This window comes from Cydia pomonella, chromosome 27 (assembly GCF_033807575.1).
Source record: "Cydia pomonella isolate Wapato2018A chromosome 27, ilCydPomo1, whole genome shotgun sequence".
Classification (NCBI taxonomy): Eukaryota; Metazoa; Arthropoda; class Insecta; order Lepidoptera; family Tortricidae; genus Cydia; species Cydia pomonella.
In genome coordinates, this window is record NC_084729.1 from 3,180,543 (window position 1) to 3,205,181 (window position 24,639).

General features: G+C 36.1%; 1 protein-coding gene across 2 annotated transcripts in view; it reads right to left on the bottom strand.

The window, feature by feature from the left end:
• Nucleotides 1-8,582: 8,582 nt before the first annotated feature.
• Nucleotides 8,583-24,639, bottom strand: part of LOC133532446 (neurogenic differentiation factor 1) — a 35,753-nt gene continuing 19,696 nt past the window's right edge. For both annotated transcript variants that reach the window (XM_061871121.1, XM_061871122.1), the window contains one exon: nt 8,583-10,341. In XM_061871121.1, the coding sequence (XP_061727105.1) occupies nt 10,249-10,341 (93 nt within the window). In that variant the 3' untranslated portion in view covers nt 8,583-10,248. The remainder of the gene's footprint in view (nt 10,342-24,639) is intronic.

Sequence of the window (24,639 nt, forward strand, 5' to 3'; positions counted from 1 at the left end):
ATGACTTAAAAAAATTGTACTTTTTTTGATTTATGGAAAAGTATATTCGTCAAATTATAAGGAACAACACACGACACGACGATCTCATGCGAAAAATAATAGAATGTAGGATTGAAAACCATCGCGGAAAGGGAGAGTTACATAGATCAAATAAAGAATTGGCTAGACGTAGAGTAGCATGTACCAGGAGATGAAGGAAATTGCATAAGATTGGATGAACTTGTAAAAACAAAAGATTCTTTCATTTTTCCTTCTATTACAGTATTTATGTTATCGTCATATCGTGCCACCAACATGAAAGAAGAAGAAATCCTCATCTGTTCCCAGTCATCGTCATAATAAATATATTTTTATCTTACTAAATTTAAACTTTTTCCTTCGTTTTTTGTTCTGTTCAACTTCATACCTCGTATCCGTTGCCTTTTCCTCATCTGAAACGCACAACGCGTGCTGTATTTAGGCGTTTTTTTATCATACCGGATCCGGTCCGGATCCGGTGATTTTTACCGGATCCGGTAGTTCATGAAAAGTGCCGGATCCGGCCGGATTACCGGATCCGCCGGACCGGATTGCAATCCCTAGTGAAGCCAACACGTAGAGGGCTCTTGTAATAAGACATTTTACTCTAAGTGTGATGTGACACTAACCGACGATTATCCATAATCTGATGTGGCTCGAAAAAACAAACTTTGTTTTACTAGACTTAAACTTAACTTATTTTATATTTGTTTTGAAAATTCGGTCACACGATGTGCAGTTCAGTTGTCCAGGCAACGGGTAAACGTGAAGAAGAGCTTAGGTCTTACGGAAATAAAAAGAATATTGAGATGCTGTTGACTGGTCTCTCACATCACAACTTACAATATGGGTCCGAAAGCGGCCGCTCGCACGGAGCGACACGGGGACAACATTGCCCGAGCATAGTTGTGTTCTCGAGAACGTTCTCCGTTTTGTATGGGGAATGTTCTCGCAGGAGAACGGAGAACATGCTCGAGAACGGCACAACTATACCTGAGCGGCTCAGGGTGTGGAGAGGTGTGTGTGCACGGCTTTCTACCCAGTGACTGTTGATTATTATTTATTTTTTATGTAAGATTTATTGCACAAAATAGATACAACAATGTGTACAATGGCGGACTCAATGCTAAATAGCATTCTCTGCCAGTATTTAGGTATAAGTATAGTTTTTATTTTGTTTTACTCTCCTAAGTGGAGGTAACTTTACTTCCAAAGGCATGGGCTTTTGGCCAAACGAGAATGGATTTAAGGTCCTATTGTTCTAAAGATTGGAATATGGCGACGTCTAGGTACAGCTCACAGAGCCAGTAGTCTATTTAATTCAGAAATAAAGTTAAATGAGATGAATTAAATAAATTGTTTTCGAAATACCGAGTAAAAACTTCAAAGAAGCAGGTTAGTATCTGGATCTGGTCCCGTAGAGCGCTATAAAACAAATTAGGAGGTTATTTTTGTATGGAATAGGGTGACTACGCCGCAGGAGCGGCGCTGGACTGTCCCGTAATAATGCAAGTTTACACATTCCTACACACGTATCATAAACCCTCTACACTGAAAGAAATGTTTGCATAACTGTAACAAAATTTTGGTTACTGTTTACACAAAAATTGGGACTTGCGAACTATGTGTTATATGTTACAAAACCGTGTCTGGCTATCAGTGTTCAGGTACTGGGTATACACTACAAAATAAGTTTGTAAATTTATGCAAAGTTTATTTTCTTATAACCGTAGTTTAGTTATTTAGTAAAGTTACAAAACCAGTTCGGCTATCTATTTTTTTCAGTGTATGATGCCTTCAATATCTGAAGATAAACTGTTTTGTTACAACAAATTTGTTATCTGTGAAAATTTTGTAATTGCTTCATTATTATATCTAAATCGATTTGGTAATGACATTCTAATTTAGAAAATTTGAAAAAAAAAGCAATTCGATTTTACCTCTATTCTAATATTAGTCGAGATGACGGTTTATTCGAAATGAAATTGCATATAATTTTGAGAAATCTCGCATGTTATTTTTTATCGTACGGTACGGAAATCGGTCCCCGACTCTAGTTTGTCTTAGAATTAAAAATGCGGATGCGTGACACACCTGACAAAAGCTTTCATTTTATGGAAGGTAGAGACAAGGAATAGAATCTCCATAGGCAGAACTGTTGCAAAAGTGACTAGCTGTCAGCTATAAATAATAGTTCCAAATCTCTCCAGAGTAGCGCTAGAGTAGCTAAGAACTTAGGCGTTGTTGACGGAGTGAAGTGCGCTGTCTATGATTTTTTTTTCAAGTATTCTAGGTATTGTAGCGCCACCTATTTATGCTTTTTGTCGGACACTTTTAGGTATAGGTATGGAGATTCTATTCCTTAACTCTACCTTCCATATTTCATTTGACGTACAGTTTATCTTTTAAATAATTTTAAAACGATAAAATTTATTTGTTTTGTTATTTTTAAGCTGACTATACCAAAAATTTCGTGTACAATAAGTGATACTTACAGATATTTCGGAGACGCCACCTCATATCCACGAGTTCGGCCAAGAGAGCAACGATGCCCCAATGTTGGCTGTAATATGAGGTTTGGGAATATATTATCGAGAGTTTAAATTACTTCGTTCGTTCCTTAAATCCACACTCGTATTTTAATGCCTTTCATTATGTAGCAGTCACATAAGCTACTATACACTCTTCGGGCTTTAAACACATATTTAGTGATACCAAAGGGTCTACCGCGTTACAATTTCATTCACCCGTCAACACAGCTGGTGTAACCCAGTTAAAGCGTAGGATTTAAGTAACGTTCATATCACTAAACAAAATACATTTTTTTTGTCTTTTAGCGATACTTTTGTATTAATATATGATGACGGATTTATTTATTTTTTTCTATTTATTTAGAAACAAATAGTCATACACAAGTTTTGATCTAAACTTATAGACATAAAATAGTTTATGGGAGTATTTGAGTCCCTTTTTCATATGCAACATGCAACGATATTTGCTATGCCTATAAGTTTTACAATCTATATAAAATCTCTAGGTAAAATGTATACCGTATAAATACACGTATAAATAAATAGGGGATTGGACTGTTCAAATTAGTTACTTACTGCAGAATAACTTTTTTTTTAATGTAAAGTATAAAGTTTATATGAATGACCTACGACTACATACTCGTATGATATCATAACTTCGTAGGTCCCTGCGTACTTGTACAAGTACAATTTTTATTTTATTTAATATATTAGGTACAGTAACAAAACTTATAAACTATTATTAAAATTAAATGTAGACTAAATAAATTAAAATTATTAAAATAAATAAATAAAACTAGATCTATCCCCTGTGGAAGGGTGTCCATAAGGCTGGCTACATTCCCACGCTGAATTGCTATGAGCCAGCTCTGGGGTCACAAGTAGTCTGTCTTTTTTAGGCTTTGAAAAAAGTTTATCGCCAACGCCGCAAATATGTGGTTGTTTGTAAGACCAGCATAAATGAAAATTTGTGAAATATAACTTATATCCGCCCATTTTCAAATTATTTATTACCAATGACGGCATATTTGTACGAAAATTCAAGTCAGCGACTTTTACGGAGCTTTAACGGACTCTAACTCCGCATATGACTAAATGGGAACCAAATGATTTTGGTTCCCATTTAGTAGGTTGGACTTAAATCCGCAGGGGTTGGATTTGGGTGATCTAGACTAATAAATATGAACATATTCTTTTATTTTACTGTATGTTTAAATTGTTTAAGTACCCTCATGTTTTTAGTTCTTTCGCTTATTGCATGCAAAATAAATTTTCCAGGGTTCCGTACCCAAAGGGTCAAACGGGACCCTATTACTGAGACTCCGCTGTCCGTCCGTCCGTCCGTCTGTCATCAGGCTGTATCTCATGAACCGTGATAGTTAGCCAGTTGAAATTTCTACAGATTATGTATTTCTGTTGCCGCTATAACAACAAATACTAAAACCAGAATAAAATAAATATTTCTTTCAAATCTCGAGGTTCTCATCTAATCACCGAAGTTAAGCAACGTCGGGCGGGGTCAGTACTTGGATAGGTGACCGTTTTTATAGATAATGGTACGGAACCCCTCCTGTGCGAGTGCGACTCGCACTTGGCCGGTTTTTTATAAGAATAAATAATCTTATACCTAATATTAGGCTAGATCACTCATGTTAATATTTTCTTTAGGTATTAGTTTTGTAAGAGAAGTAGAAGAGGGAGCTGGAAGGGGTAGACTTCGGCGGACTTTCTCTGATCAAATCGGGGAAATCCTGAAGAAAGGTCAGGTCAAGACCACCCTAAACCGACGAGCGACCGAATGTTATGAAAGTGAAGGAAACGAAAGAGGCATGTCAGGAATGTCAGTATCGTCGCAAGTGGAAATTCTCTCTCTCAGCTTACCCCTCCGGGAAATAGGCGTGATTATATTATGTATGTGTATATAGTTTAAATTTTTGGTTGACCAAATATAGGTTCGAATTGAGGAATGTCTCGGGGAAAGCTGCTTGATGGTCACAGCAGCCGGCACGAGCCACATGGCCCCTGCGTCGAGGAAATCTTGTAAACAGGTACAGTCTGCCTTAATATCCGGTACACGATGGTACAGTCAATATAAAAAGCTGACAAAATAAATAACTAGAGGCTTTGTGAGCTGTGGAACACGCGATAAGCTTAAAAAAATACTTCGCTTACTCATTATCACAGCAACAATGGTATCTATGGTAACAATTAACAATGGTAAACGCCGCGAAAAAGAATTAAGAAGACCAAGAGTGCTCACTCCATACAACGGTTTTGTTACAAAATAAAATTGACAACAGCCAATACCTGGGTAAACATTACATTATAATCAGACATGGGAATCCGCGGGGCAAAATTGTTTGACAAGTAGGGAGTTCCTGTATCGATAAACTCGACTATCGATGTTAGTTCTATATACTAGTGATCACTCAAGGGTTTGTTGTAATAGTACATTACGATACAAGTGCGAAAAATAGGAAATTGGAAACGAGTGGCGATAAATTAAAACACGACCGAAGGGAGTGTTTTAAATCGACACGAGTTGCGAATTACCTATTCGCACATGTATCGTACAACGTTTTACAGTACATATGGCTCTTTAAATGTTTGACATAGTAACGTAATATGCTAATTTTCGCACTAGTGCGGTAAATGATTGAGAAATAGTTACCTAGTAACAAAATACAATAGCTATTAATTAATTTCGTTAAAATCGCGCAGGTATCGGATTTGGCATCCCCAACGACGTAATATTAGTATGTACAGTATTACTGGATTTATGACATTCATTATACCTAATCATTATTAAATAAAACATATTTTAAGCAGGTCAATCAATAGGGTCGCATATAGCTTTCAAAACATCATTTGCTTTGGTCTCGGACCGTCTAGAACGCAAAATTACTAGTGTAATATTTTGCCTATATCCCTTTTAGTCTACATCGCAAACGGTCTAGATCACAAAATGACCACTTATAGGTAGATAGGTTAGGTTAGTTAGTTATCTTTTAACGGCCGAAGGCCAAACCGCACAGAAATAGGAGCCCCGCGGCAGCGGGGCTCTGTCGACATCGCTAACGTAAAGGTAAATCGACGATACGTAGATAAATAAAGGTCTAAATAATTGTAGTCATTTTGTGATCTAGACCGTTTAGTTAGTTATCTTTTAATGGCCGAAGGCCAAACCGCACAGAAATAGGAGCCCCGCGGCAGCGGGGCTCTGTCGACATCGCTAACGTAAAGGTAAATCGACGATACGTAGATAAATAAAGGTCTAAATAATTGTAGTCATTTTGTGATCTAGACCGTTTGCGATGTAGACTAAAAGGGATATAGGCAAAATATTACACTAGTTATTTTGTGTTCTAGACAGTCCGAGACCAACCCCATCATTTGATTTATAAAGTATAGATTTGTTTATACATAATGGTGAAATTACTTAGGATTAGTGCACGATTCAACAAAATAGTCGACGCTGTAGCATGCTAATTCAATTCAGAAAATACTTCCATATAACATTATATTCAAAATAAAGTAACTAAAATAACAATGTAAATTAAGATTAAAATTAAATGTGTTAATAACAATGGGTAAATGATGATTTAAAAAAAAAAAATTATTACGTTCGTTTGGATTCGATTTGGTTTGATTTGTTTTGGTATTCCAGTTAATATTTTCCTCGCGTTGGTGTGGTGAAAAATTTTGTTTCACTCGGAGGCAAAGTTTGTTTAACCCTCGTGCCTAGAAACCCTCGCAATGCTCAAGATTCCGCTTCTCGAACCACTCACTACGCTCGTGGTTCCATTTTGGAATCCTTTTCTTGCTCGGGTTTGAATATTAGCACGAGCGGTTAAACAACAACTTTACCCCCTTGTTAAACAAATAACTGTTACAGCTTTCTCACAAAGTTTCACAAGAATCGGTTGACAAATGCTATCACTAGTCGAGAACAGCCGGACATGCGGAATAATTTTCGGCCAACCCGAAAGGGAGACATTCATCGCTTCGCTCGGCTCGGTCAACTATGCTGTATAATGTACACTTACGCTAGTAATTGCTTTAGTAAACAGACGTCTATATCCGTCAGTGGCTTCCGCCGCGGGCCATGTGGCACGGGAACTGAACCTGCACTTCAGTGCGCGTCTGCCAAAAACATAAATAAAATAAAATAAGGTCAGGTGTATGATAAACATAGTTTATTTTGTTCGGGGCAAGAGAAACCGTGTCAGGAAAAATCTGTCTACGTAAGTATTTGTAACTTTTGTAAGTAAATTTTATTTATGCATTAGATCTATTTTGTTTACCTCATTTAGTTTAGGTAGGTTGTAATAAGTCAAGTTTGGTATAATTTTCAACTAAATCAAAGACGTAGATTTCATCTAAATCGGTTCAGCAGTTACCGATTGGCCATACAAACTTCCACCTCCTTGTTCACTTTTAGGGCATAAGTTTTGAGATAAAAACCAATTGTATGTTCTTTTCCGGGACTCAAAACTGTCTTTTTACCAAATTTCATCTAAAACGGTCCAGCAGTTACTGATTCGCTATACAAATTTCCACACCCCTTTTCACTTTTAAGGGATGATTTTTGGGATAAAAACTTTGCTATGTTCTTCGCCGGAACTCAGTCTCTTACCGAATTTTAAGCATGAAAAGGAATTATTATTACTTTTTTTTATGATAGAGGAGGCAAACAGCAGACGGATCACCTGATGGTAAGCGATTACCGCCGCCCATGGACAACTGCAACACCAGAGGGGTTGTTAGTGCGTTGCCGGCCTTTAAGATGGGAGTACGCTCTTTTCTTGAAGGTTTGAAGTTCGTATTGGTCCGGAAATACCGCAGGCGACAGTTCATTCCACAGTTTAGCTGTGCGAGGCAGAAAGTTCCTGGAGAAACGCACAGTTGAGGACTGCCAACCATCTAAGTGGTGAGGATGGAAATGTTGTCGCGTAGGGCGATGGTGAAAAGAAGCGGCAGGGATTAATCCGAACAATTCCTCGGAGCACTCTCCGTTGTACATGCGGTAGAAAATGCAGAGCGAGGCCACATCTCTACGCAGCGCCAAGGAGTCAAGCCGATCCGAAATACGCCGGCAGTCAACAATTCGTTTTCATTTTTCAATTTGTTTTCAAATTTCGAATTTAATTAACAAAAGTTTCCTTTTCATATTTTATGTTTTTACTTCGGAATAATGTCAATATTATACCATAAAAAAATTCAGCATTCCGATTCATACGAAAACGATACCCAACTTGGCCTAGCATAAATGATATCAAGATAAAGTTTAGTGACCCCCCCCCCCCCCCCCCCTAAAAATTTACATCTAAAATCTTGGTAGTTCCACTTCAATCCATCCTTGGCTTGTAACGCCCAAAGGAAATCTTTTGTTCACGCACGTAAGCGTCATGGCGGGTGGACCTCAGCGAATTTCAACGAAATATTTATAAACATATTATACCTGCTGTATACCTCAGTGTACTTTTAACGGAAACCAGTCTAGGTACCTTCCCTACAACGAGATATTTAACAAATAAGCTCCATCCTGACGTCAGAATGGACTCAACCTGGGCTATCAAGATCGCTGCCAATTTAGCTTGGTCTGACTCTACTTAATCTTCTTTTTCTTCCTCGCATTATCCCGGCATTTTGCTACGGCTTATGGGAGCCTGGGGTCCGCTTGACAAGTAATCCCGAAAATCGTCGTAGGCTACTTTTAACGAAGCCGACTGTTCTGACCTTTCAACCCAGAGGGTAAACTAGGCCTTGTTGGGATTAGTCCGGTTTCCTCACGATGTTTTCCTTCACCGAAAAGCGACTGGTAAATATCAAATGATATTTCGTACATAAATACCGAACAACTCATAGGTACGAGCCGGGGTTTGAACCTGCGACCGCCGCATTGCAAGTCGCACGCTCTTACCGCTAGGCCACCAGCGCTGTTTTAAGACCTTGACTCTACTTAATTAGCGATAAAATTTAAGCTAATGCATTATCAAGGACACTGAGGAAGCATTAAAAAGAAACAACAAATAATTAAGTAATATTTTATTTTACTCTTTGGCACATCATTGCGAGATTCTTTATGTCATTTACATTATGACATTATGACATTTACATCGTGACATTCGAAAAAACTTAAGAAATGCCCCCATCAACATTACATACACATACAGGGGTAGAGATACGTCATTCTTAAACTCTACTAAATCTAAAGTAAGGACGCTAAGCACGTATAATTTTGTAAGAGTATTTTACGCGGTATTGCACTATCCCCGACGATTTCTGTCAGTAGAAAAAAGCGGCAAATTCAAAAAATGTAGGCGCAAAGAGTCATCCTACAGAAAATTTGAATTTCGCGCTTTTTTCTACTAACAGAGTTATTTACCGGCTATGTATCTGTCCCGCCCATGATACAGGCAGTCAAAGCCACTGTCCGAGTGGGACAGCAATATTCGCGCTACTGTAAAGCTAATAGGTAACGTCGGGTCAATGTACAAAATTCTTCGCGCTTAGCACACTTACTTTTTTTGATGCAGCACACAAAACAAAAGGCGAAACTTTTGCCGTGTGTGTCTGTGCTGTGTGCGTGATAAGATATAGGTGTAGGACTTTTGTGCTCTGAGGAGTAGCGCGCAGTAAAAGGTTTCTTTCTAGGCATTTCTCACGTTTTTTAACTATTAAGTATACTAATTAATTTAAACTCAACTACTTACATACGTAAATAACTCTAATATTTAATTTAACATTTTATAATTATTTTGCTTATTTTATGAGCTTCTAATTCACATAAGTACGTTTTGAATATATGTGAAAACATGCGACATGTTTTTTTGGCAGAAAGTGAACACAATTACTTATTTTCTTTCATGCGTGATTTCCCTCGCATATGCATCCCTAACACCCACTTGTTTAAAAATGTACAGAGGGCCTACCGCGAACCACGTTTGACGTGTTGCCTCCCTGTCACACTTACGTACAAATGTACAAGTGCGACAGAGAGGCAACACGTCGAACGTGGTCCGCGGTAGGCCCTCTGGACGTTTTGTAGGGTTCTGTAGTCAACTAGGAACCCTTATAGTTTCGCCATGTTCGTATACATAAATCATGAATGGCAACAGAACGGTATAATAAAAAAAACTAGAATACAATTTTTGTTTAAGGTACCTCCAATACTTTTGCTCCCATATTTTTTTGGAAAAAAAAATACGTTTAAACGAGGTTGTTTGTTTGTTGGATTAATTGTTGTCTTTAAAAACAAATAGGTACCATTTTTTGATAAAGTAAATATTTACGGAAATAATCGTTCCGAAGAAAAAAATGTGTCCCCCCTCCTGGGTGTAAATATGAAAAAAATCTTGAAACAAAAGTTAACAAGTACTTTCAATGAAAAGTATAGCCAGGGTTATAGGGTTGCCATAGGGTTGTCACATTATTGAAGGATCGCGTCCCGTATTTGTCCCGTATACCGATACCGCTGTAGAATATCTAGAGAAATGGTATTTTTTTTACTTATGTAACTAAACAAACGAACATAACAGCAAAATATTCGCGTAGTTCCATAAAGTTTACTATGACAAGTACCTAATTCCCACAATGGACTCTAATATGATCGAAAAGGTACTCGAAATGTTATTAATTTATCCTTTAGTTTGGTGGCCGCGTGAAAAACGTGGCAACTGTCACAAGGTACCTAGAGCTAGGTCTTCAGGTTTTGTTCTGTTTTGAGCTCCAGCGCCCACACGTGCTGCGGCCAGCCCGTCCGCCCGTTCCCTCTCTTCTCTGCTGTGCTCTGAAACAAATGCAGCATGTTATTATTGAAATATATTTTTTTATACTACGTCGGTGGCAAACAAGCAAATAGATGTAATATACCAAATAAAATGTGACCATGACCTCCAATGGCGACAAAGAGGCCTAAAGTAAGAACGGTAAGCAAGAAGAATTTTGTACATTGGCCCACCTGTTCCCCGAACACGCGAGTTAAGAGGGAAGAATAGCTTTTCAAATCTAACGAAATAACGGTATTTTAGAAATTCAATTTCGGGAGAAAACGTTTTTCACTAACTAAATCTTTGATTTAACTTTGATTTTGATGTGGATCGCTTCAGCATAATATATTCTAGGTCATAGGGTTCACTTTAAAAAAAAAAATTATTTTGTTTTGCAAAGTTTGAAAGAAGGGAAAACCTATGATCCTAGTTTTTCATTGTATCAATAACATATATTAATAAATTATGGAATTTGGAAAATATTTAGAAGTGGAAAAACGTTTTCTCTTTTTTGTTTCTTCTCGGGACAGAGGTGTAGGGTTAGAGCCGGCGTAGCTTTATTTGACGTTCATAAGCGCATTGTAATATGCCTACTTGAATAATAAACTATCTTTATATGACCATCACGTGGTGTACTTCACTCTTATGGTGCAGTGGGTACTGTGAGCGGAGTTTTTGAAAAATCGTACCGCTTTTTTTTTGATAACAATATGGTTGCCAAAATTTTGTTAGCAATCTTGAGGCTTTTTGGACCCGGGTACGTCCTTAAACTATGTCCAAAAGAGAGATATGGGCATTGTGAATGTCATCTCACTTTCTGTGGTAGGGCATAGCACAGCGGATATCATTCCAGATCTAGAGCAGAGCCCAACTGGGGAAGTACCTCCACCTTACAGAAAACCGTAGCCAAATAACACAAGACCCTACTCATAGTGTTGTATTCCTGCCGGTGAGTAAGGTTTCCACAGCTCAACGAGGGGGGGCGGGTTTAGGGTCGGCAACGCGCAAGTAACTCCTCTGGAGTCGCAGGCGTACATAGGCTACGGAGACTGCTTACCATCAGGCGGGCCGTATGCTTGTTTGCCACCGACGTAGTATAAAAAAAGGCTTTTCTCATCAGCGATTCAAATCCTGATTCTTTGACTTGCACTCGATATAAATAAAAAGCGGCCAAGTGCGAGTTGGACTCGCCCATGAAGGGTTCCGTACCATTTATGACGTATTAAAAAAAACTACTTACTAGATCTGGTTCAAACCAATTTTCGTTGAAGGTTTGCATGGTAATGTATATCATATATTTTTTTTATATTTTTCATTCTGTTATTTTAGAAGTTACAGGGGGGGGACACACATTTTTTCACTTTGGAAGTGTCTCTCGCGCAAACTATTCAGTTTAGAAAAAATTATATTAGAAACCTAAATATCATTTTTGAAGACCTATCCCTAGATACCCCACACGTATGGGTTTGATGAAAAAAAAAATTTTTTTTAATTTTTATGACGTATTAAAAAAAAGCGGCCAAGTGCGAGTCGGACTCGCGCATGAAGGGTTCCGTACAATTTAAGACGTATTAAAAAAAATCTTCTTACTAGATCTTGTTCAACATTTTACCACTTTGGACACACATTTTACCACTTTGGAAGTGTCTCTCGCGCAAACTATTCAGTTTAGAAAAAAATGATATTAGGAACCTAACTATCATTTTTGAAGACCTATCCATACATACCTTACACGTATATGTTTGATGAAAAAATTTTTTTTTAAATTTTATGACGTATTAAAAAAAAAACTACTCACTTGATCTCGTTCAAAACAATTTTCGGTGGAAGTTTGCATGGTAATGTATATCATATATTTTTTTTAGATTTTTCATTCTGTTATTTTAGAAGTTACAGGGGGGGGACACACTTTTTTTCACTTTGGAAGGTTCTCTCGCGCAAACTATTCAGTTTAGAAAAAAATGATATTAAAAACATTAATATCATTTTTGAAGACCTATCCATAGATACCCCACTCGTATGGGTATGATGAAATTTTTTTTTTTTTTTAATTTCATGACGTATTAAAAAAAAACTACTTACTAGATCTCGTTCAAACCAATTTTCGGTGGAAGTTTACATGGCAATGTATATCATATATTTTTTTTAGATTTTTCATTCTGTTAGTTTAGAAGTTACGGGGGGGGACACACACTTTTTTTCACTTTGGAAGGTTCTCTCGCGCAAACTATTCAGTTTAGAAAAAAATTATATTAGAAACATTAATATCATTTTTGAAGACCTATCCATAGATACCCCACACGTATGGGTATGATGAACAAAAATTTTTTTTTTTAATTTCATGACGTATTAAAAAAAAACTACTTACTAGATCTCGTTCAAACCAATTTTCGGTGGAAGTTTACATGGCAATGTATATCATATATTTTTTTTAGATTTTTCATTCTGTTATTTTAGAAGTTACGGGGGGGGGGGGACACACATTTTACCACTTTGGAAGTGTCTCTCGCGCAAACTATTCATTTTAGAAAAAAATGATATTAGAAACCTCAATATCATTTTTGAAGACCTATCCATAGATACCCCACACGTATGGGTTTGATGAAAAAAGATTTTTTGAGTTTCAGTTCTAAGTATGGGGAACCCCCAAAATTTATTGTTTTTTTTTCTATATTTGTGTAAACATCCTAATGCGGTTCATAGAATACATCTACTTACCAAGTTTGAACAGTACAGCTCTTATAGTTTCGGAAAAAAGTGGCTGTGACAGAATCGGACAGACAGACGGACATGACGAATCTATAAGGGTTCCGTTTTTTGCCATTTGGCTACGGAACCCTAAAAACTAAGTAATACCCCAAGGGGACCCGCAGGACTCTCAGCTCTGGCTTGCCTTCATTGGCCGTCCAGAGAGGAGTCGTTAAAGCTAAATGCTCCAGGGGTGGAAGTGAAAATTTGCATAAGACGCGAGTTGGCACAGTGGCTGTTATCAGCCACTGGGTAGAAAGCGGCGTACACCTCTCGACACCCCTGAGCCGCTCACACCGGTGTTGCTCCTGGTCGTCTTCACGACGGCAGTTTCAGGGGCCCATCTAGTGGACGGCGAGTCACCACCTGCCTCGATAACTAGTGAAAACAATGTTATGGCAGGTGTCCGGACGTCTTTGCAATAACCCAGTCATATTGTCCACGCAAATTTCAATCCATAGACCGTTTTACTGTTCACTTTTTCTACAATTGTCCCGATGCCTGCTGTGACCAGTTTATGGGTATCTATTGTTGCACCTGTAAACGGGTTCCAGCAGGCGTTCTACATGACATTAAATCTCTCCAAGGTACGAGATATCTCTCTAAGATACAAATAATAATGACCTATATATTCACCCCGTAAATTATTGCAGGTGACTAAATAAACATCCTGTGTATATTCCGGCGCTGCCGATATATATACAATCAGTGAATCTCTACCCATACTTCTTCTAGACAAAGTTGTCAGCACAGACCATATTTCCCGTTTCACTTATAGATTTACGGCCGTACCTGCAGCGTCTGCGCAGCGTCAAGCACGCGCGATTGTTTATTATAAAACCTTGCTATTCCCATATTGTAAATACCTACCCGTTTGATACTTATTGAGCTCTATTGCCTAGATAATAAGGGTCAGAGCTGGCTACAGCTACGATGTGCAAGTTAGGAGATAAGTTAAATACGCTGGTAACCAGGGCCAGACCTTACCTTACAGCCTAAGTTGCCGGAAAAAATATTTAATGGTTAGAACCACTGCGGGGCAGTTTTTCTGGTAAAGATTAACATATTATTCTGTATATCGCTTTATAGAAAATCGTGTTACTCATTGGATCTTGTGAGATAAACTACAAGCTTATTTATTACATTACAATGCCCTTTGGCTTTAAAAAAAAGTAAAACATGCATAAGTAAGTATCATATGAACATGTGTCATGAAATGCGTCAACGAACATATGTTGGCATTCGATATGCCATTATGTTATTTTCCTACTCCTCTACTGTTATCTGTCATTTATGCATTCATTAACACGAATATAAGAACATACATAAAAGATTTCAAGAAAAGTCTATATTGTCTATTCCTCATAAAAGCTCTTGTGCTTTTATAAGCTATAATGTTCCTGCGATTAAAGGCTACCAAGCTAACAAAACCAAAACGAATACAGTTTTAAAACTAAGTGCATTGATGCCAACTTACAAAATATTCATTTGGTTGCATAGTAAAAATAATTACTTCATAAGTCAGAAACACGCATGTGACACCCGTAATATAGCAACACCCATAGACTACGAAGACCGCTTAGCGTTGCTTGTTAGTCTCCGTAGGCTACGGTGGCCAAAATTGAGAAAAAACTGTCCAAAAAATTAATTTAGCAAGTAGCAAGTACCAGGGCCTCATGAGTTACGAGGAGGTGTCGCCGACCGGCCGGCCGCGGCCCGGGGCGGGCCGGGCGCGTCACAAGGTATGCTCGCGCGTCTTGGCTATATACTTTTGCTGTAATTTGTTTACCTAAATTAAGATTTATTTTTGTTGACTCGTAGGAAAAATATTGTATGCAACGTTGTATAAGTAGGTCAAAAAATTCTCGTGGCGTATTCCTTTACAATGTTCGCCTACGCCTTCGGCTCCGGCTCACATTGTAACTCACGCCGCTCGCCTTTTTTGACCCTTCTTATACAACTGTTGCATAAAATACTATTGTTAAATTAAGTACCCAGTGCATTTGAAACAACATTTATTAGACATATTACAAAACACCAACGCGAGGAAAATACTAACTGGAAAAGATGAAACAAAATTAAATCCAAACGTACGTAAAAACATTACGAGCTGGTGTGGTGAAAAATAATTTTCATTTCTCATGGTTTGAAAGAAGGTATCATTGTTGTTCTAAAAAGTGTGCAGAAAGTGTTGTTTCTCCACTAAAGCATTTTACTTTCCAACTACGATTTTTTTCATTTCTTTACGATAAGCAATTGAAATTTTACCTTACAGAAAACCGCAGCATGTGACTCCTCTCTGGAGTTGCATGCGTACATAGGCTACGGAGACTGCTTACCATCAGGTGGGCCGTATGCTTGTTTGCCACCGATGTAGTATAAAGAAACTATTAGAGGTCTCTGAGACTAGTTTTTCCTTGTTTGTAACTAGACATCTACCACGAACCAATTGGTTCTTTTGTTCTTCTATTTGCCTCTCTATCGCTCGAATATGCAGGAGTGATAGAGAGGATGATAACGAATTTTCTGTTTTCGCAGGCCTCCAGCTACAGCTAGAACGGCTATATCGGTGTTCCGTTCCAGAAAGTTCAACTTGTTTCGGAACTTAGAATTAGAAATATATAGAAATTAAAAGACGATTTAACTGGTGACCGAAGAGCTGAGGGCTTCCTCGAACAACGTATCAGTATTGCGATACAACGAGGAAATGCCGCCAGCATCCTTGGTACAATGCCTCAAGGGCCTATTTTAGATTTAAGCTAGTTATAGTAATCATCTGTAGGTATATATGTATATATTATGTATATTAAATAAATAAAATATATGTTATAGGACATTATTACACAAATTCACTAACTCCCACAGTAAGCTCAATAAGGCTTGTGTTGAGGGTACTTAGACAACGATATATATAATATATAAATATTTTATAAATACTTAAATACATAGAAAACACCCATGACTCAGGAACAAATATCCATGCTCATCACACGAATAAATGCCCTTACCAGGATTTGAACCCGGGACCATCGGCTTCATAGGCAGCAAGCATAGCACAATTTGTGCCTTGAAACCCTCGCAATGTTCAAGATTACAGTACATTTTTCGAACCACTCGCTGCGTTTGCTGGTTTAATTGTGGAATCTTTTTTTGCCTTTTGCAGTATCAATATTAGCACGAACGGCATATTTCTTAAATTTAAAATACCAAGATTCCTAGAAGGACCTATGTTGATATAGGTACCGTCAAGAATTTGTATTTTAAGTTATTCGAGTCATTCGGGCCCACTCTATTACCTACTATAAAAACATCTCGATTATCAAAAAGCAACATATCAAATGGCCCAACAACCAACCACTGTTCCAATAAGCCACGAGACACGTGCCTCCAATTTTAAAACGATTACACGCCTCATAAACAAAGCATTAAAAAAAAACGTGTAACTAAATCTATGGACAAAAACTTTTTTCACACACAGTTCAGAAATTGCTAACACATGTTGGCTGTGTACGCACGACCGTCGTCTAGAAAAAAGTTGTGTGAAAAAGCATGGCTCCTGTTCCGTTATCGGTCTTTTGGGAGTTAACTATTTTTGGATAGATTTTACTTATTGCTTATACTACTTAACAGTAGTATAATAGATGAGTTTGCTACTTCCCATTCTTAAAGCTAGTATGTTCAAATCAACAGCTTAGGTTCCTGAGGAATACCTCGGTAAATATAGCGATGTGACAGACAGATAGACAGAGGCGCACTAAAAGGATTCCTTTTTACGGTTTTAGTAGTAGTTTCATATTTGTACACTTTATTGTACAAATATGTAAACAAAACACTCATTATTAGTACAGTCAGCATCAAAAGTAGCGGATCAAACAAGGTTTCAAAAGTATCTACCATTCTGTAACAGCTTAACAAAATGTGATATTTCTATATGTAGAACAATGAAGACGATAAAAGATATACATTTGAATATAAATTTTAGAGATTTATCTATATTTGGAAAAGTTATCCAGAATATCAGATGCTTTTGGCGCGTTGTTTCATCCGCTACTATTGATGCTGACTGTACAAAGGCGAACTTTTTGAAAATTGAAAAAATATAGTAAAGGTATTTAGTTTACTTTTATAACCTACAATATTCATACAGGGTGGCCAAATAAGAAGTATACATTTTGTTTTTAAATTTTAACTGTATTAAGTTCAAAAATTATTAAGTATTGTTTTAAAAATATATTCTTCAGGGTTGGCAAATTCATGCGAAACATAATGTCTGACATATGTCCACCTCTAACAGCAGGCAAATGTAAGCCCTTATCATCCCAATGTTCAGCATCTATTCGCACATTTTTGGCATTATCTTAGTACATTTGTGTCGAATAGTCGGTTTTAACTGTTTAAATTTCATCAGCTCGTTAGCATAGACACGTAATTTTAGATAGCCCCACAGAAATAAGTCACGAGCTGCAAAATTTGGGGAATTTGGGTGCCAATCACAATCACTTTTTTTCAAAATTAATCGAGCAAACAACGTGTTTTAAACAACAGAAACATTTGAGATAAAATTGCTTGCTGCTAGTGGTAGACATTTGGCAGAAATTATCTTCCGTATACAATTGCCAACCCTGAATAATATATTTATAAAAAAATATTTAATAAAATTTCCACTCAATGTAATTAAAATTTAAAAACAAAGTGTATCATTCTTATTTGTCCACCCTGTACAATGGTATATGACCTACAACAAATATAGACATATATATTTATACATATACAACTAAAAACATATATATTCTACAAATACATAACATAATAAACACAAAAACAAAAACAACAATACCGCAAATACAAAAATTACAATAACGCACACAACCTTGAAATTAAGTTTCATCAGAAAGCCATTACTTCGCCTGTAGCAATGCGACAGATTGACGAAATCATGCGCTCGTAATTCCAAAATCGGCCCAGGTAAAAACAAGATTATTTTCATCATGGCAGCATTTTAAATCGGTGAATAACAGATTGTTAACCAAGGGATGAAAGGCACACGTTTCAGTAGAGTTCATAACCGAGGCTGAAATGTCTGGCATTAGTTATCGTTGCTAGAAATTGTAATATACACCGTGTTTTTTTTATTTCCGTTAATTTCAGGGGTACATTCCTGAGCTTAAATGAAGTAATTGTCTCAAAGACACCGGTATTCTAATTAACTCCATTTCAGAAATAATCAATAATTTATTTTTACCTTATTAGGCCCTTACGAGCGTATTCACTTGCCTTAGGGCCTGTTTACATATTGATTTTCTATCAAAATTTGCTACTAAACGTAAGTACTATCTCGGACGATCGACGACGTTCGAAATGACATTGATATGTCACAGTTTAAAAATTATTGGTTGAATTGAATGTAATGCCCGAATTACAAAAAAGCTACATGTAACGTTTAATTACTTTATATATGTAAATAATACGAATAATAAATTATTTTTAGAAAATTAATAAAATGAAAATACCATTTAGTTTCCTTAAACGTACTTACTCATACCCCGGAGTTAACGGGATTCAATAAAAAAACAGTGTATAGGTACATAAGAATTTATAGGTAGCTGGTAGAAGTTTTACATAATACTCTATTACGAAAAACATTACCTTTTCATTATCGTTTTTGAGGTAATAAACAAACTGTGGTTATTGTTCATCAATTGCGCCATATTATTGCACATATGCAATTGCACGACGAATGTTGAAGATGCAACTGTGTAAACTACCTACAAAGTTAGCCAAGGACCTTCAAACAGTGAATGAAAAAAACAATAGTTTCAATGTGTGCTTCTTCATTGGAACCCGATTAAAGGATAAACAGCTTTTCTATCGACAGTATAAAGTAGGTATTTAGGTGCCTACGCAATTTTTCATTATCACAATGGAAACTTCCTTTTTTTCTTTGTTATAGCCATTCTTTTCCACAATACCCAATTGCCGACATTTAGATATTATAATATACAAATACATTATATAAGTATAAAGATGAAGATGAATATAAAGATGAAGTGTGCTGTATAATTAATTCTACACGCCTAGACTACTTAACTTACTTTTTAATTTAAGATTAGTAGTTAAGCTAGAAAAATGCATGTTTTTTTGGTATGAAATAAACAGATTAATTTTTTTATATATATATAAATTTGAATTATTTTTATAATTGTATATTTTACCATTAATCTTACTCCAATAAGAGATATTTGTTTAACAAGGGGGCAAAGTTGTTGTTTAACCGCTCGTGCTAATATTGAGAAGTGGAATTTTGAGCATTGTGAGGGTTTTAAGGCACCAGGCTTAAACAAACTTTGCCTCCGAATGAAACACAAAATTTTGCACCACATCAACGCGAGGAAAATACTAAACTATCAAATATCAAAAAATCACACCAAATCAAATCCAGATGAACGTAATAAAAAAATGTATCGTTCAAAATCATCTTTTAAAAATCAATTCTACTAGCTAACATAAGGAAACAACTCAAACTTTCATCTGATTACTTTGCCCCACACGTGGATAAAATGCAACTTTCTTATTAGTTTTTGAACAGTCAAGAGGGCCTTTTACCAGTTGGTGTGGTGAAAAAGTTTTTTCTACCAGCTAACATAAGGAAACAACTCAAAATTAGCATCTGATTACTTTGCCCCACATGTAGATAAAGGGCAACTTTCTCAATAGATTAGATTTAAATTTACTCAAATTAAATGTATTAGTAAAATTAAATATATTAATATTGTAAATACCATAGTATATTTCGTTGTTTTTAGACAGCAATAGGTACTGCTTATTATTTATATTTGTTAATTAAGTTTTGTTACACGTTTTGTTATGGAAGAGCGGGGCTTCTGTCACATGTATTTTATACTTACTAGAAGACTCCAACCTTTACAATTGAACCTGTATTGTTAACAAATAAAACATTTTTCGTTTACATTTTTGAACTCTAAATGTTGCCCTGTGCCTTGTAGGAAGAGAACGCTTAAACCTTGGCTAACGCCAGGTCTTTTAAGGTGCATCCGCCATAGAGACCGTCTTCATAAAAAAAGTCAGAATGATCCAAATAACGAAGTTCTACTCATCTCATACAAGCGATATCGTAATTTTTGTAATACTCTATTAAGAAATCTGAGACATAAATATGATAGGACGTTGTTGCAGTGTGCAAAGTCAAATAAGGAAACATGGACGGCAATTAAATCAATAGTTAATTATAAAAAACTGCCAAACTCAGCTCATGAATTAATTAGCTCAGGAAACAAGGCCTCTGATGATATTGAAGTTGTCAGTGACTACTTTTCTAAGTTTGGTCAACAATTGGCTAAAGCAATAACAAATAATGGAACAAATTTAAATATACACAGCTTTCCCATGCCAAGAGCTTTACAATCCATAGTTTTATTGCCTCCAGATGAAGCTGAAATAGAATCCTTAATACTTAGTCTCAAAACTGATTGTGCCACCGGCTGGGATCTCATTCCAGCAAAACTGCTTAAACTTGCAAAAAATGTAATTATTAACCCTCTCACAAAACTTATTAAAATGTGTTTTAAACAAGGGGTCTTCCCTGCGGTACTTAAAAGATCCCTAATCACACCTGTTCATAAAGGAGGGAGCCAAGACAATGTTGCTAATTACAGGCCAATCTCAGTTTTGTCAACACTCTCAAAAATCCTTGAAAGAGCTCTAAATAACCGTCTTGTTAAATACTTGGAGCACCATAAAATTTTATCAAACTGTCAATTTGGATTCAGGCCAGGCAGGAGCACGGAAGACGCCGTCAGTGCTTTGACTGAACACGTTATTACCCAATTAGATACTAAAAAGAAATGCCTGGGCGTTTTCCTTGATCTTGCCAAGGCATTTGATACTGTCTCGATCCCAGAGCTTATCGACAAGCTGGATTGCATTGGCATAAGGGGAAAGGCTCACATGATTTTCAGTGACTTCCTGGTCAATCGTACACAGCAAGTTAAAATAGGTAACACTGTTAGTAAAGATTCCCCTGTTGTTTATGGAGTGCCCCAGGGCAGTATATTGGGACCCAGCTTGTTTCTAATTTACATAAATGACTTGTGTCAATTATCTCTTACAAAAGGAAAAATTTTCACTTATGCTGATGATACATCCATAATTTTCCATGGAGATACATGGGAGGAAGTGTACAGTAATGCTGAGATTGGACTCCATAAAATAAATACTTGGTTACAGAGAAATCTACTTACCTTGAACTTAAATAAGACCACATATTTACAATTTTCTTTAAATAAATCATTTATGTATAATGAGCTTAAGGTTCACAAATGCAGTTTTCAGTCAGGAACTGATTGTACTTGTACTGTTATTGCTAAATCTGACTGTATTAAGTATCTGGGCGTTCTGCTTGATGACAGAATGAGTTGGCAGCCACACCTAGACCTAACCTCAACACGGATAAGAAAATTAGTATATATTTTTAAGAAACTAAGAAATGTATCTGACCTAGTTTTATTGAAAAAAGTATATGTTGCTCTGGTTCAGCCAGTGATTGGTTATTGCAATGTTGTATGGGGTGGCGCTTGTAAAACCCACATGTTAAAATTAGAAAGAGCTCAGAGATCCCTGTTGAAGGTCATGACATGTAGATCATATAGATATCCAACGAGTCTATTATATAAACAATGTCAATTGCTCTCTGTTAGACAACTATATATACTTCAGTTAGTGCTAAAGCAGCATAAGCTTACCCCTTATGATCAAAATAAAATTACAAGCAAAAGAACTTTGACTAATGTTTGTGCACCATATAAATGTAGACTAGCTACGGCCAGACGGCAACAAAGATTTATGGGCATCTTTTTATATAATAAGATTAACAAAACCCTAAACATTTATCCCCTAAATAAACATGAGTGTAAGGAAAAACTTAAGTCCTGGTTGCTGTCATTAGACTATGTACAAACTGAAAGCATCTTACCCTGATTTACTCTCACACACACACACACACACACACACACACACATCTACACAAAAAATATATATGTAAAATAAATTGCATTGTACTCTTATTAGAATGGCATTTGTTTTATAATATTAAAACAAGCCTTAATTATCTACTTTAAGTCTAAAATGAAAATGGTTAATGTCTTAATAGTTACTATTATGTTTGTGGAGAGGACACTGACTTCTGTAACACAGGTTTTTACCTAGCTCAGAAGTCAGGGACTTCAACACTAAAATGTACTTACCTTAATGCCAATAAAAATTTTATTATTTATTATTATTATATTAATTTTTTCATTTTTCAACAGGGCCTTTACCAGTTGGTGTGGTGAAAAATCATTTTCTATCGTGCTATCTATTATTAAAAGTGAATTTTCCGAACAGGAGAGATATAAAATACATTTCACAAGTGAAATAGCCCAAACCGACATATAATTACGGCGATGGGCAATAAAGCTTCGTGGCCATCTGGCTTCGTTATTAGATAACAGGCGTCTGGCTCGCGCACTCTCTCGATTACTATTCCCCAGTCAAATGAATTAAAAACGCGAAACCAGCGTCTTTTCTAGGGTTCCGTACCCAAAGGGTTAAACGGAACCCCATTACTGAGACTCCGCTGTCCATCCGTCCGTCCGTCCGTCCGTCTGTCACCAGGCTGTATCTCATGAACCGTGATAGTTAGCCAGTTGAAATTTCTACAGATTATGTATTTTTGTTGCCGCTATAACAAAAAATACTAAAAACAGAATAAAATATTTCTTTCCAATCTCGAGGTTCTCATCTAATCACCGAAGTTAACCAACGTCGGGCGGGGGCAGTACTTGAATGGGTGACCGTTTTTGGGCATTTCTCAGAGGTGACGTTCGGTGCCTGACTTCGGTGCCGATTATTTTTTTTTACTTTATAGACGTGTGATGTTAAAATTAACAATTAGGCTTAAATTTAAAAAATATTGGTAGTGAAGGCCTCCTTATAGACGTAAAGATTCGCGAGATATTTGAGTTTTTCAAAACACTGAAATCAAACACACTCACTGAAATCAATATTAATAAAAAGGGTTCCACTGAATTCAAAATTTACCAAGATTGTAATAAAACAATATTATTTTAGCACTAAAATAGTTTTATTATCAATTTAAAGACATCATAATGAAGATATAATTATGTTATTATTGTGATTCATCATAAAACGAAGTTATGCTCTGCTACAAACTATGGATTTATGATTATAAAAGTAAATGGCTTCAAAAACTAAAAGTCAAATCATAATCAAGATAGAACGGTAAAAGAATCATTATTTTGATTAAGCAGTTAAAATCAGTAACAAATTAAAGTTTATATCTCTCAAAATAAACTAATTAGATCTTTAAAAAGCAAGGCAAAATTGGCCTGCTCGCAAGCAAACACTTGACAATCAACAACAAAATCAAAAAAAATCTTAGGAAGAAAATAACAGTTATGCTTTAACATTTAACATAACATTGAAAAGAAAAACCTGCGTAATACCCTGCTTAAACTTAATTTTAACTATGTAATGTCTATATCTCTATTAATATAATATTCAGTCGGTTTGTCTGACAATGTGCAGACACATCACAAATATCACAATACTCATTAAATTCTAAAGTTATCTTAAACAAAATACTCTTTTGTCATTGACTATTAAATTAAAATAATAAATGGTAGGAAATTAACAGTTTCTTTGACAGTCTTTTTTCATTAAGATTTTAATTATTTTTTAAGAGACGTTAACATTTTAGTTTTAGCTACATAAAAATTAACAAAAGGTGACATTTCTCGTCTAATAACACTTAACATATACACATAAAAATATTTCTTAAAAATAAATCAACATATTTGATATCAATGAGTTATTGAGATCTGCTATTAATCAAATATATTTAAATCATCGTCTGATTCAATGACATTATCTCAGCATTATCTGAATCAAATGTAGGAAGTGAAATGTTATGCTGTGCTAAAGATGGAGTTATCAAGTTTTCCAAGTCAGGTATATATTTCCAGAAGCTGTAATTTTCCTATACACCTATGCTATCAAAGTAACTGCTTTTCTATGCATGTTCATATAAGATTGCAGATTGTGCTGTAAATAAAAACCAATAAATATGGCACCAGCTTAACAATCAAAATTATATATTTATTTGGACATATATAATAAGCACATGTTAACGTATATAATTTAAATTATCATTGTATGTAAAGTACAAAAATAACGAACAATATAGTAAAGATTGACAACGGTGGACTATTTTTTGATTTCGGTGGTCAAAAAACCCACCGAATCCACGGTTATCACGCCCACTGAATTCAATTTTAATCACTTTTAATTAATTACAGAAAACATAATCATAGTATGTAAAAGAGTTTCTAATATCCAAATCACATACCTCTGAGGGTGGCTTACGCACTATTTAGCCGAAAAAAGCTTAAGCACTTAAACAATTAATGGCTTCACCGAATTCAAAAAATCACGTAACCAAACCCACCGAATGCCGAACACACCTTTACGAAATCTGCTTGCAGACCGGGAGCCGA